The following is a 14,478-nucleotide window of genomic DNA, read 5'->3' as shown; positions in this document are numbered from 1 at the left end:
GATGACTGATAATGCAGATTTGACGATCGAGCAATCTCACTATGTGTTTAAAAACATTACACTGGCTACTTGATTGTGCTGATGCCTTCTGCACTGAACGGCAGTCCTTCCTCCTTCTTTGCTCTCATTCCAACTCATTCCATTTTTTGCAATGAAAGCAATTCCTGCAGCATGTGAGAAAACATACTAGGATTTGACACTGTCTGCATTATTACTATATAGCACGTATGAATAACTATAACCTAAAAACTATCAAACTATTCAATTTTTTTAGTCTGCTTTAGTTTTTGAAACATGAACAGGAACAATGCATTTATCAGAAAGGCTTTTCTTAAACACTGTGAGCATATTCACTCATTTGTATCAAAATATTTCAAATTTCAAACTTCTGGAATATGGATATTTAATTTCACATTCCAACTTTTTCACAACAGATGCTTAATATTCATCAAACTTCCAGTCTGTTGCAACACTTTTTAATTCTTTAGACTTACCAATAAATATGTTCCTTTAACTTAAAAACATAAACGGCATTAAGTTTCTCTTGATCTGCAAGTAATCCATATTTTTGGATCAGCTGAGTTTCACGTGGATATGAGTCACTATATTTTGAAATGCAGAATTCATACTCAAACTTCACACATTCTGATCCTGAGATATAAACAAGTTCATAAGTTTGTAACGCCATAGCATGCAATGAAAACCTAAGTTTGTGGTTTGTAAGGTCAAACAACTAAACTTCACAGAAGCTAATTCTGTTCAGAGAATTAAATCGGCCTTTTCTTCCATACCTACATCCTATAGAGAGAAGAGATGGATTTGAGTCATGTCATGTAAGGAACACAAGCTTCCCAAAGACGAAGACAATTTCATGAAAGGAGCCCCAGAATAGCAGTTATTTTACTATTAATTCTCAGTGGTTAAAAAAACCCAACATTATTTAGGGCCTTTCACTATGCAGCTGATAAACAGTGATTTTGTATAATCTAGCTTTAGCTGCACAGGCATCACCTACATTAAGTGCTTGAGATCTTTATGTAACTGCTGTAACATGACATTCTCCTGCTCTCCACAAGCAAAAGTTCGTCACAAGAGGCAAAGGCTACAATGCTTACATCTGGGCAGCTTTCACAAGCTGATGCACGCTGAACAGTTTGGAAAGCTAATGCAATTGCTCAGTAAGACATGACACGCTGAGATGACATCACATCTAGCATGTACTGGGGCCTGAGGACAAAGGCTGTATGTTTACAGCCAACCCAGATACAATTACAATTCATGGGATCATCACTTCTAGAGAGGCTTTGTATTAACACCAGGACAGACTGGGAGCTTTGTCAACACAGGCACTTCTGTAACAGAATGCAGCAGAAGAATTTAGGCTGCTAACAAACACACAAAATACAAAGGGAATAAAGCCCTGCGCTCCTGCCACTGGAACAATTTCAAAACCTATCAAATCATTTAGGAAAACCACAGCATATTAGAAGACCACACTGTTCAGGCATTCCATTGCAGCCTCTGTAAGAGAGCCTACTTACATGTTACTAACAATTTTTCTAAAAAAAAGGAAGCAAAGAGTGACAGAAGACACCAGGAACGCATACATTAATGCAGCTTTTCCCGGGTAGAGAGATCTGTCATCTGAGTATATCCTATCTAAGCTTTCTCATCCTTAACAATAAGGCTGTTTTACTTGCAACGTTATATAATCTTTATCCTGCTCTATAAAGCTACAGCAACACAATTTTGACATTGGTGAGAGACTTTTAAACAAGCTATTCCTAAATTACAATAGCGTTGAAATTGTGAAGTTGCTAAATTAAAACACCACATCTTGCTCGCATTCCTAAGATTACAACAACCTGCACCCGCAGTTTGCCATGAGGCAATAGAGTAACCACATCTCCTTGTACACAGCGGAGCCATTTTATCATGGCTAAATGTGTTTTCCTACCATTTGAACACACTTCTTCAGCATTATGATTTTAAATCACAATTACACACTGACAGATCTCCATTTTCTTTAATTTCGAGATCATCTTACATTGAAAAAGTGGGGTGGTGGGTTTTTTTTCTTTTAAAACTCCTTAGCATGCCGGCTGAAAAAAAAAAATCAGCCAATTTTATCTCTTTTCTGTTCCTAAGTTTTTGCAAAATCTTCATCATTGACAGGAGCTAGTTCTGTTCTTTTTACACCAGGTATGGCTAAAACTTAGCTTACTTTCATAACAGCACTTCTGACTTCTATCTTCTCAGTCCCGGAATTTTTTGTCCATCTCCCTTTACTTCCAAACTACAGAACGTCAAACCTCCAGATCTTTTAAACAGCTTAATTGCTTTGAGAAGGCTAGCAAGAGAGCACTCTGGCTCACACAAATCTCGGTAAGGAAGCAAGTAAATCCTCATGTAACAAGACATTTCAGAGGGCTAAATACAATGTTTTCAAGGGGAATACACTTACAGCTACACATCAAGTAATCGATCTCAAATCATAGATGGCTTTCCCTCAGCAGACACCTTGACGCTACCAAGTTTGTTCATTTGCATTAAATAGGAGAATTAGATTTTTTTTTAAATAAAACCAAGTCCCACTGATTAGGGATCATATACACACACCCTACACGAACATTCAAAAAAATACTGAAGATTTAACTATACAATTAGCTACAATTCAGTACATACTATTTTAAATTGTTAGTCATTTATTCACTATTTATGAATTTTTCACCTGTGTCAATCTGCCTGTAGAGGGAAAAAAAAACAGAATATTAACAAAAATATCACAACTTGAGAAGATATTCTTAAAGCTAAAGTTTAGCTTGATGACCATAAAACACTAGTACTTACAGCTTCTTAAAATAGTATTAGTTGTGATTAGACAACTGACAGCCTGCTTCCCATTATTAGGGGTCAAATTTTCCAAAGGCGGCTTAGGATGCAAGTAAGCATTTTCTACCACTAGGTCCTTGAGTGCCTGTGAAATCTACAGGCTAGGAACTTTTAAAAGTCAGCAGATTGCCATCTGCCCTCCCATCCAATTCTTTATAATAATTAAAAAAAGAAGAAAGCATGAAGGATCACCTTCAACTCAATGGAAGTAAACCACTGACTGGATTCCAATGAAACTTCATTGGAAGTAATCCAAACAAAACTATTTCCTAGAAACCTCAAGTTACTAAAACACTAAAAATTTGTATTTTCAAACATCCAGACATCACCATTTGTTCTGTTGTACAGACTGAATGAGTTACTGAACATAATATCACATTCTAACATTTAATTTTCAAGTTGAAGTAAAAATTCGCACTTTTACATCTGAAAGAATTGTCATTTCTTTAAGAATCTAACAGTTCAGTGATCCAGAGTCCAAAAAGATATGAAAAGCATATCCAAGGAGGGTTTAAACATAAACTTTAATACTTGCGGTAGGGAGGAAGCAAAGTGAATTTTACTCACCTCCACCGAACAAGGGGAAAACATCAACCTTTCCTTTCGAATGTTAAGGTTGCCTACAACATACTATTAACTTGCTCAACACGTATAAACAGAGGACACCTTTCATTCACTAGAGTTTAGTCAAACAGAGATCTTTAACTGTTTCTATACCACAGAAAGCAAGCTTGCATTAGCTTTGATTTTCTTCCTCTCCTCCTGAAGCCAAAGCCTGACATGCTCAGTTCAGTGAGAACACTTGTGCACTTGGTGAGGCACCAGGTTCAACTGACTAAAATACATGTACCTCTTTCAAACACGGAAAATTACTGCAATTCTACCTTCAAGTTTAACGACTGTCTTGACAGCGACACACAATGCCACGTGGAGCTGCACGCTTTGGTCAGATCTGTGGAGATTGCAAGAGCTTAGTCATCTCGCACCTTTAAAGGAGGTAAGTGAAAGAATCCCATAACCCTCTCCTACGTAGGTTCTGCTAACACGCTCATCACTACAGAACCGAATATCTTCAAGGGCACGTTAAAACAGCACAACTAACAGGGCCATGGTTTTCCTCTCCCACACACTCTCAGGGAATGATGCTAGCGTAGCTGAGTATCTTGTTTTAGAATTGTTTATGTTATTAAATACAGCCACGTTACAGGAGACAAGGTCAAAGGCACATGCCTCACAGAACAGAAAGACCATAAATTCTCTTGAAATTATTACAGAATTTAACTTTTTTTACTTTAGATACACCTAAGACAAAGAAAACGGGGGGAAAAAAAAACATTCTTTGAAAAGACTTAAGAAAACGCTGCTTTCAAACGGGTACATAAAAAAAAGGCCAATAATTTCATTGTTTGTGAAATAATCTAAGCTACTTCTGTGTTTTACTTCCATGTCTCTATCCAGGTACGTGCATTTAAATCTCTCACTGCTCAAACATCATTACCTTAAAAGACGCCAATACATACAACCAAAGTAGCAGAGGCACAAAGCATCACTTCCAATGGTCACAAACATGAATGCAGACATGGCACTGAAGTTCTTACAGCTCTCATGGTCAAGTTCTTCCAGAGAAGTTTTTACAAACATCCTTCAAACTATTCAATCTACACAAAATGCCTCAACTGCCAATTCTGGTATGTGAAATTGCACATTACCCTTGGAAAAATAGGTTTATCAGACTCTCTTATCAGTTGCCACAATCTCATCCACTTCCCTTACCAAACAACAGGCAGCAGGCTGCTTGTTGTCCAGTATAATGTAACTACACAGAATTAAAATACAAACTTTGAGCATAAAAGCAAAAAAGACACTTTTCCGATAAAAAACACAGCTACTGATTGTTGCTGTGAAGCAACATTTTATTCTCCAGGTCATCACCATAATGCAGCACGCCATCTATCCATTCAAAGAAATTCACAGAACAAACACTCTTTAACGCTTTTGTAGGGACCCAAAGTAAAATCCACGAAATGTTAACGTACTGCTGCTCAAACACAACTCTTAAGTTAACACTAAGCATGATTTAGCTAACAGCACAGCAAGTGACAGTTGTTCAAGAGCAGCGTGTAGTCTCTGAAAATGAAAACTGTTGTTGAGGGCCAACCCAGTTAAATAAGCTAAGAAACATTCCTTTGCCAATACTATTAACAGCAATGAATAAAAGTTCAGATCATCCACACCGAAAATTGAGCAAAGAGCACAGCATCGCTGAAGGCTAAGCGACTTGCTTTTCGGGAAAAAGGTTGTATAGCTGAGACTAGAATCCAGATTTTCACCATAGCACCTCACAGCAGTCAGATCTACCTATCTTGCTCCTCATACACAAAAAAATCCCACTGTGTGCTTGTAGTCTCGTCCTGACAGCTGTCAGAGGATGGCTCTTTCAGAGCCCTCAGCCACAAGGGTTCTCTTCTTCAATGCATGCACTAGACGTGCACTCAAGCTGGCAATGGTTTATCTAATAAGCAGCTAGACACATGCACTAAAGAGAAAGTTATTTTGCAAATCTAATTCTCCAGTACTCTTTCTTCACCAGCAGCACAGTATCTCATGTACCCCAATTCCTGAAGGAAGTCTGGTTACTTGAAACAAATTACCAGCTTGTTCTAATCATCAAGAGTTATTAATTGTCTACTTCTGCAGCTATACAGACAAGTACATTCAGAAAAGGTATCATCATTAGTGTCACAAAGCCAGAATAGCAAGAAATGGCTTCTAATATAACTGGAACTGAAGAAGCCGTTATATCTAAGTTGCAACATGTTGCTCTCTCCCCGACCTAACTTGAAAAAGGAGAGTTTCCTAGCAGACCCGCTCTCACCTTTATCACTTAGACAGTTACTCCTCAGCATGCAAAGTCTGATGTCACTTCCGCTGTCACCCAAAAATCCAGACTTCCCCTTCCTCCTCTTCATTCTCTTTATGTAGACTCTTTATGGAAACTCCAGGAGTTTTCATCTTTTAAGTGTTCAAATCGCTCACTCCCACTTCCATCGAAGGCACTGTACCCTTGCCCCCTCTCTGAGAACAACTTTCCTCTCCCTCGCCTCTCTCTCCGCCTTACAAATTTGCAGTGCTCCAGACACAACTGCAGGTACATGAAATTTTCCTTCTCACCCACTGCTAACAGAGGTCCTGCTGCTCTACTGCTCTTACACCTGAGCAGCACTTGAGCCACCACCCACCAAATTCCCGAGCTCGCCCCTCACAGCAACACCTACACAACTGCCCTGACTGCTGCTTAGTCACCAGCCTTCGGATTAGAGCCACTTAGATGCAACTTTGTCCCCCACACGCAAAATTTCGGTACCATGGAGTTCAACTAGTGTTTACCATTAATGAGTTAAATACCGCACTCTTACCACAGTTATTTCCCACTTCAAAAAAATCAAGGAAGCCTGCGGTATCTTGAACACCCCTGCACAGGAACGCTCTAATTTTTTTCTAGCGCCACCACACAAGTTCTGACAGAGCTTATGTTTCTGCCTTTCTGAATACACACTCAAGAAGCTTTTGCAAGGTCTGCAACCGTACTGAACTTCTCTCAGAGGAGTTAAAAAACTAGAGAGCTGGGAAAAAGGAAAATACAGCCCAAACTAAATCTCAAGAAATCACACACTAACTGCTCTGCAGTACTTAACACACCAGGATACCTTGTATGCATGAGAGGACAAAAAACAAACAAAACACATAAGGTCATTATTTTAACACCAAAGATTACCGGTGGAAGCAAGAAATCACTAAGGCACACACCAACTGGTACGCTTGCTTCCAGCAAACATCAACTGAGAACTACTCTGATCATATTTGCTTCAACTGTACTGAACACAGGCAAGCTGATATAAGACCTATACGTTAAGTAGCCTCTCCTTGCTATAATCAGTCATTCAATTTTCCAATTGTCTTCCCTGAGCTGGTGACAGGTCATCTTCACTTCTCTCGCAAAGCCTGCAGCTGAAGAAATACAGCGGAACGCTTACTAAATCATAAACTATCACGGCTCTTAAAAATGGCATATTACCAATCATAGTCTAAAGAAAAAAAAAAAAATCAACTTCAGCCAGGAATCAGGCTTTTATAACCATTCAAAACCACACAAAGGCAAACAAGCTGACAGCACTGAACAGTAGTCCGTACTGAGGCACAACTAAAATAGTAGTTCTTACTGTTAATCAGCTTCTACAAACATTTGCTCCTATCCAGAAATTTTGCCCCTCTTTGTTTAATAACAGTATTTAGAGAATTGTCTCCATCTTTATGCCTAGCATTCTCCTGAAAGGAATTTGATTTTACAAGTAAACAAACAAACTACTTCCAGTTAGCCTGGCCCAGATGTCTCTATTTAGCTGCCATTGTAACAAACCAGACACTCATGCAGGCCTGCTGGGCTGACGCCGGCTCAGGTATTCCACACGGGAGCGATCCCAAGCACTGCTGAGGACTCAGCCAGCGCCTGGCGAGCAGCTCTGTCGGCAACACTAGCTTCAGCGGCCGTCCTCAGCACTCGCTCCTTCCTGTGCCCGCCGCTGTGACGGTGCAGCTGTTTGTGCAGCCACGCAGTGAACCAGACTGGGAAAAGATCCAGATTAACAATAACCCAGTAAAGAATTTTTACATGACAGCCAGGTCCCTAATCCAGTAAACTCCATTTTGGCCACCACACAAGGCACAGAGCCTTTGCTGGTCTGTGAGCAACAGCAGTATTACAGAGAGCACAGGAAACAATCATACTTTGTTCTTCCTAGCAATCGTAATTTTTAATTCATGTTGAGGATCTCAACTTGTCATCAATATGCAATATTTCCTGGCATAACACAGAAAAAAACACCTGCAAACTCATTCTAGTTTGAGTAAGTCTGACAGAACGAAGTTATTCTTTTTGGGAACACACTTGATCAACTCCATTAATAACTTCTGATTTTACAGTGTTCCGTTGTAGACAGACTGCCAGTATGAATTTGGAAGTGCAACCTTATTCTCCAGAATAGAATGCTCTTTCTACACTACTCCCTTATTTTTCTCATTTCATTGATGAAAAGCTTTGAGAGAAAAGCCAAAGTCTTAGCATGCCCTGCCCACCACCCTCCCCCTGCAAAAAAAAAAAAAGCGAGAGTAGCAGTATATACTCTTGCTTCTTGTACCACAAGAAAGGTCTCTGGTAAGACCAACTACCCGTACTCCAATTTTGACACAAAGTAAATATTGTTTGCAACACAAATCAAAAGGCGACCATCACATACTATCAACCGCCTGTTACGCAGGAGCCGTACACCAAGTCAGTCTCCTTAAAATTAGTGACTACGAAGAAACATTAAAAAATTAGCAGGCATCTTAAGAGTCTTTTACAAAAAAACACCTGAACAGTTAACACGAGGGAGCATGCCGAGCAAAAAGAACATAATAGTTACTCAAATGCCTTTTTTAAATCTCCAAGAACATCTAACTCTAGTTAGAAAAGTACGTATTACCAAGATAAAGCTATGTATGCTTTTATTTAGTCCTGGTATCCATACGCTGCAAGACAAAGATCTCAACCTCACTACAGAACATCTAATGATCTAAAAAAAAAAATATAAAAGATTCGTGGTTTGAACTGAAAGCCTCATTCATTATGCGGTTAGTTCTGTGTACAAATAAATAACCTTTTTAGGTGGTTATCAGCTGTCTAGGCATTAGTTAGAGTGTGTTTAATATTAAAAATCTTGTGCCTTTGAAGAACTCTCTCGTGTTTTAATACGCTCACTTTCTGTACATACCAAACTTGTCAAAAGCTTCACAGGTAGTATCTCTTCATCCATTCTGGTTTAGAAGGGAAAATAAAGTCTTCTCCCATCGATTGCAGTTATCTGTAGACAGATAACATTTTCACGTCCTCCATAGTAGCTTCTGACTCCGATTTAGCAGCAGGGTATTTTTCAGTGAAAGCACAAGACCCTGCTTTCCAGCAGAGAGGCAGGAGTATACTGAAGTCAGCCATATCACACGAATTGAATTGTTAATGTATGAAGGGTACCACCGCACATCTGAGCCCAAAATCTGTTTGGGGCACAATCTGCTCCCACACAGAGCTGGTGCAAACCCCATTTTACCTGCAAGTGCTACTTGAGGACACAGAATTTTAACAGCAGTTTTGTGTATGGGTGGAGAGAGATTAATATCCAGTTTCTCTCTGAAGAGATTACACAAAAAATATGAAATCTTTTACAGCAGTCCAAATTAGCCCCTTTTCTTGCAATAACAAGGGAATAAAAACCTGAGTAATTCTAATACATCCTTTGGAATACTATGACAGAAGTTTGATAAGGCACCAAACTGAAACTACAGATTGCATTGAAAGACACCTAAAGCCACAATCAGTAAACACACTCCTCTAAGGCAGGCCACTGGTTTGACACTATTTAAAAAAACATGCAAAACAGGACCAGGATAAATACATATACTTTGTAAAGGACACTGATTTACTGAATTTGATTAATTGGAATACTGCTGTTAAATAAAAACAAAACCCCCCAAAAAAAACAGAAATAAAACTCCAGAACATAGACACTGCTGTTGGCATCACAAAATGGGAATGTGAAGGTACACAGCCTGAACAAGTTCAATAATTAGATAGCTCTCAGGAATAAGCAGCAATGTTTCTGACAGGGATGACTCCACCCTAAAGTGCCTCTTTTAAAATAATCTCATTAACCATGTAAGTTCCGATATGGGTCGCTACCAGAAATAACGAAGGACAGACTTAGACAAAGTCTGCCTGTTGCTTTATGAAACAGAGGAGCTGCTGAGCAAAACGTTTTTTGTTTTAATGTCAAGCATTGCTCAGTATCACAGGTAGACTATTCCTAGAGTGCTGCAGCAAATGCAAATGCTTAACTTTGACAGTTCTACAAACTTATACTGTAGACAATCAGAAAATCATCTCAGTGAGAGATTCCAGGGCAGATTTCTAATCAGGCTGTGGAATGTAGTCTAATAGACTCATGGAGATCCATGCAGTTCCTAAGCAGACATTCTCCCTCACCTCTCCAGGAGAATGCTTCCTCTTTCCTCTGCCTTCTCTCTCTAGATTGGAGAAAAGAAAGAGATTCACTGTGAAGATCAGAGCAATTTGGTTACCAGGTCTCTTTTCAGACTTAGTATAGAAACTATTGGAAGCTTCCTTCCCTAACAAATTTTTCTCCATCCGGTAACTTCAGCATCTGTACTCACTGCTAGACAGCTTTCACTTCAGGTAAAATATTGGAGGTACCCAAACAGAATCACAAATAAAAAATTGATTATTGAGCTTTGCACTTACTCTTCCCCTTGACAGGATTCTTGAGCATCCAGAAGCACAATCTGCTGTAAGCTTGTGCTGAGTAAGGGAAATATCCTGGCTTGATCGGTATTATAGTGTTTAAACTGGTTAGACGCAGCAAACAGCTGGAGTTACATATTTGCACTGCAAACCCAGAGCACTAAGTTAGCAGCTTCTGAAGCAGAAGGCGAGTCTCCCCAAGAAAACATATTTACCAACAACTTTATAGCCTTATCAGTTTTTGCATACTACTACCACCATTTGAAGTTCTCATTCCCACAGTACCTGCAGATCCAGTGAAGCACAGCATTTCCAGTTTACAGTACCTACAGAAAACAACCGGAAGCAATTAGGAGTGAGAGCCAGGAGACTCAATTCAGTGGAGAGGGAATTACTTTTGTCACACTTAGAGTTCTAACACTTGTGTCAAAAAACTAGCACAGAAGCCCAGAGGTCAGCTTTCTCTCTTTGGCTCTGTCATCTGCTGCCCACTTGTTTCAAGACAGCCAATGTCTGAATCTGTATCTCAGATTGCCCTCTCCCATTTATTTTTCCCAGATAGGGAAAATAGCCACCTACTTCAGAGTGCCAAAAATTACTCAACACTGGAAAGCACCAAGTTGCTCATAGACAACTGAACGAGAAGTTTCAAGAAGCTCAGACACAGCCTTTTTTCAAAGCAGAAGTCTTGGCTCTAAGGTCTGAAACCGCTCTTTTCCTGTTCTTTTTGCAAGTTCATATGCCACAAATCTAATGGCATGCTAAAGACCTCTTAACTTTTAGGGCAAGGGACTGTAACAGCAGGTCGCAGAAACTATTTCTTCAATAATACATAAAAATGCCAAGAGTGACCTAAGCCTGTTTCTTGCTTGCTCAGACACACCTCAACCAAAGGCCTATAAGTAAGCAGGCATATTTCTTTTCAAGTTAAGAAAGAATTATTATCAAAAGTAGCTATGACAAAAGCAGTCTCAGAAGGAGACATACACCACAGCACAAATCCAAGGCACCAAAACTTCAGGCCTTACTACTGGCTTCCCTGTTAACTGTCACTTGACAAAAGAAATAACCCATCAAATTCAACTGGGAACTGAGGGTGCAGTCATCAGATCTTTTATTTTACTCTTTAGAGAGAGACTTATGAAATAGATCATGTTGCATGGAAAGAAATAGCCAGTGTTCTCAGCAATGAAACACCCCCCACTGAATAAAAAAAATATCCAAAGGAAGTCACATAATCCATCATCTGATAGGTCACGTTTAAAAACAAGAACACCAAAGCATCTTGCTTATTTTACCATAGACAACGTCTTCTGTCTTACAAGTACGTACAAGTGGCCGGTAAAACAAGCACCTGTCCTATGGCCACGAAACTGACTTCTCATGAATTAACTGTGAAACCTGAAAGATTATCTTAACAAGTCTCCTTTAACTTAATAAAGTTACTTTAAGACAAGCAAGGATCTAATCAAGGATATCAGATCTGCCTGGTTTGTATGCACATTTTCACCTTCCAGTACTCAAATGTTTACACTTACATGCATGTTTCTACCTTCAAATTACCTGTTTGAAACTTTCATCCTTTTACAGGCAAAAAAGCTCTAGAGTCTACCTTCCTCAAACCCAAATGTACTAACTCTGTTTTCACCCAAAATTGTCAATACTCTACTCTTAAACCGAATCTTGATAAGGCATTTAAGTTCTGTTGTAACTACAACTGGTCCAATAAAAACGAACGTCCGGCACTTTCCTGTGCATAAGTCAGAGACACCAATATATCCAAATCCTTTGGCAAGTTTAGGCCCGAAACTTTTAAGAAGACTGAGGATTTTCACTATGGCACAGAACACGACGTTTTATTCTACTTCCCTCCACTCATTTCAAACAAAACCCACCCAAAACACAGAAACGAGAAATCCCCAAACAAACTGCAGGCAGAAGTTCCCCGCATTCGACAAAGCGGCTCATGGCCCCTCCACAGGCTTGAACGCCGCCGTTAGGACAAACCACCTACAGGGCAGGAGAGCACAGGCCCTGTTGTAGCTCTCCGCGACGGCAAGACGAAAATCGCCTCCCCGACCCCCTGCGCCTCGGGCGCTGACCCCGCGGGGGAGGGCCCGGCCGCCCCCCGCGCCCGCCCGCGCCGTCTCGCCGCCCGGCTCCAGGCCGCGGCGGGCGGTGTGGCGCACTCGGCAAAGCGCTGCCCTCCGCCTCCCGGCCGGGAGGAAAACGCTCCCCGTGCCCCGCCGAGCCGCTGCAGGGGCGGGGGCGGCAGGAAGGGCCCCTCTGCTCTCCTCGTCGCCCTTCCGCTGCCCGGGGGACGGCCCCGCGGCGGGGACTCGGCGCGGGGGCTCTGTCCCCGCTGCCCCGGGCCCGGCCGCCCTTTGTTCCGGCTGGCGGCTCCCGGCCCCGAGGCAGGCGGCGGCAGGCGGCGCGGCGGCCCGCGTCCTTCCCCGCACCCGCCGCCGCGGCTCCCCTGCAGGAGCCCCCGGAGGGGCTGCCAGGCCCCCGCCGGGGCGGGGAGCGGAGCCCAGGGACGCCCGCTTCTTAACTTTTGTTGGGGTCGCGGCGGGGACGGAGGAAACGCAGCCGCGGGGGGAAGCGGGCCCCGGCGCCCCCCCGGCTCCGTCCCCCGCGGCGGACGGAGGCCCCGGTCCCCCCCGCTGCTGAGTCACCCCCGCGACGGGGCTGCGCCCCCTCCCCGCGCCCCGCAGACAATGGCGAGGGCGGGCCGTGCCCCGGCCCTCCCCCGCCGCCCCCGGCCCCGCTCGGCCCCCGCACCGTGATGTTGCAGTGGATGGTGAGCGGCGGCGGCGGCTGCGGGCTGGAGCCCGGCGGCGGCGGCAGGAGCACGAACTGGCAGTGGAGCTCGTCCAGCTTCCAGGAGACGATGCGGAAGCGCTCGTGGTCCTTGTCGAAGATGGACTCGAGGAACTTCAGCTCGGCCTTGAGCCCTGACACCGACATCCTGGCCTCATCTCCGGGCCCGGGCCTGCGCCGCCTCGCCCGCTCTGCCGCCGCCTCCCTCCGCCTCGGCCCGGCCCGACCCTGGCCCCGGCCGCGCCTGCGGGGCGGAAGATGGCGGGGGGGGGCCAGGGCAGCCCCAGCCGGCGGGGGGACGGCGAGCGCGGCGGCAGCTCCCTTTGTACCAGCCTCCTGCGCCCACTCGCTCGCTTAAAAGGGCAACAGCGCAGCCCGCTTCCCCCTTCCCTTCCCCTTCCTCCGCCAGGCTGGGCCCGGCCCGCCAGCCGCCCCGCCCTCGCCCTGCCCTCCTCCCGCTAGGCCGGCCCCGCTCCCGGGACACACGCAGCAGGGCCGGCCCGGCCCCCTGCCCCTCCCCCGGGGCCGCCCCAGCGCCCTCGGTCGGCGCCGCGACCGCCCCCCCGGCCCGGGCCCCGCCAGGCTGCCCCCGGCACCCCGCGGGCTCTGCCCGCCCGCCCGGGCGCTGCCTGCGGCTCCCCCGGCTCCCCGCGCCCAACCGCAGTGCCAGCCTGCCCGTCTCCCCCTCCTCTTCTACCGCCCAGCCCTGCGGAAGGGCACGCGGTCTGCCTTCCTCACCGCGCGTCTGGTTTGCTGAGAAAAACGGCAGCTTGGGTTTGCGCTTGTCATCGCGGAGTCCTGTCGGTCCTTCAGAGGTCCGGTCCTGTCCGCCTAGAGGACATAAACCAGGAATTCCTGTCCCGGCATTTCTGGCAGATCAATACAAATAAAACCCGGTGTCGATCTTTCCAGGCTGAAAAGAAGCAACACGGAGGCCAAGAAAAATTATTAGTGTTGCATTTAAGTTCCTCTGTAATTGTTTGTACAACGTTTTACCCCCAGAAAAAAGCAGAGTAAAGCAAATACTCGCTACATTCAGGGATCAAGAGATGGTGCCTCCATTTCTACCACTTTCCAACACTGGAAAAATCATCCCTGCACATTTTTTTTGTCCCTCTCCATCTCAGTTTTGTCTCTAGACAGTTGACAGCTCTGTGGGAACAAGGATCAGATCTCACATGGCATAAAGAGGTTACTGTGATACAGGGAATATTGTTGCAGAGCACCATTCTTGTTTCCCAACCAGCTTTTAATTAATGCAGTACACATGCACACACACAAACCTGGAAGAGGGAATTGTCTTTTTGTTTTTTAATCATTGATATTTTATATAAACCTTTAATTCCAGAGAAACTGGCAGCACTTCACAAACCACAAGCCGAATCTTGTCAAGTGGTGAGAACTCTCATCTTGAT

The 14,478-nt window shown here is 43.9% G+C and overlaps 1 protein-coding gene across 4 annotated transcripts in view; it reads right to left on the bottom strand.

The window, feature by feature from the left end:
- The window catches only part of UBE2Q2 (ubiquitin conjugating enzyme E2 Q2), a 43,551-nt gene extending 30,298 nt beyond the window's left edge, over positions 1–13,253 (bottom strand). For 3 of the 4 annotated variants that reach the window (XM_086620615.1, XM_086620616.1, XM_086620617.1), the window contains exon 1: positions 13,025–13,253. In XM_086620615.1, the coding sequence (XP_086476741.1) occupies positions 13,025–13,210 (186 nt within the window). In that variant the 5' untranslated portion in view covers positions 13,211–13,253. Of the gene's footprint in view, positions 1–12,257; positions 12,281–13,024 lie in introns of those variants that run through there. The other variant, XM_086620618.1, reaches the window with a different exon arrangement.
- Positions 13,254–14,478: the final 1,225 nt, after the last annotated feature.

This window comes from Tauraco erythrolophus, chromosome 14, assembly GCF_009769465.1.
Source record: "Tauraco erythrolophus isolate bTauEry1 chromosome 14, bTauEry1.pri, whole genome shotgun sequence".
Lineage (NCBI taxonomy): Eukaryota > Metazoa > Chordata > Aves > Musophagiformes > Musophagidae > Tauraco > Tauraco erythrolophus.
This window is presented reverse-complemented; position numbering and strand designations above follow the sequence as displayed.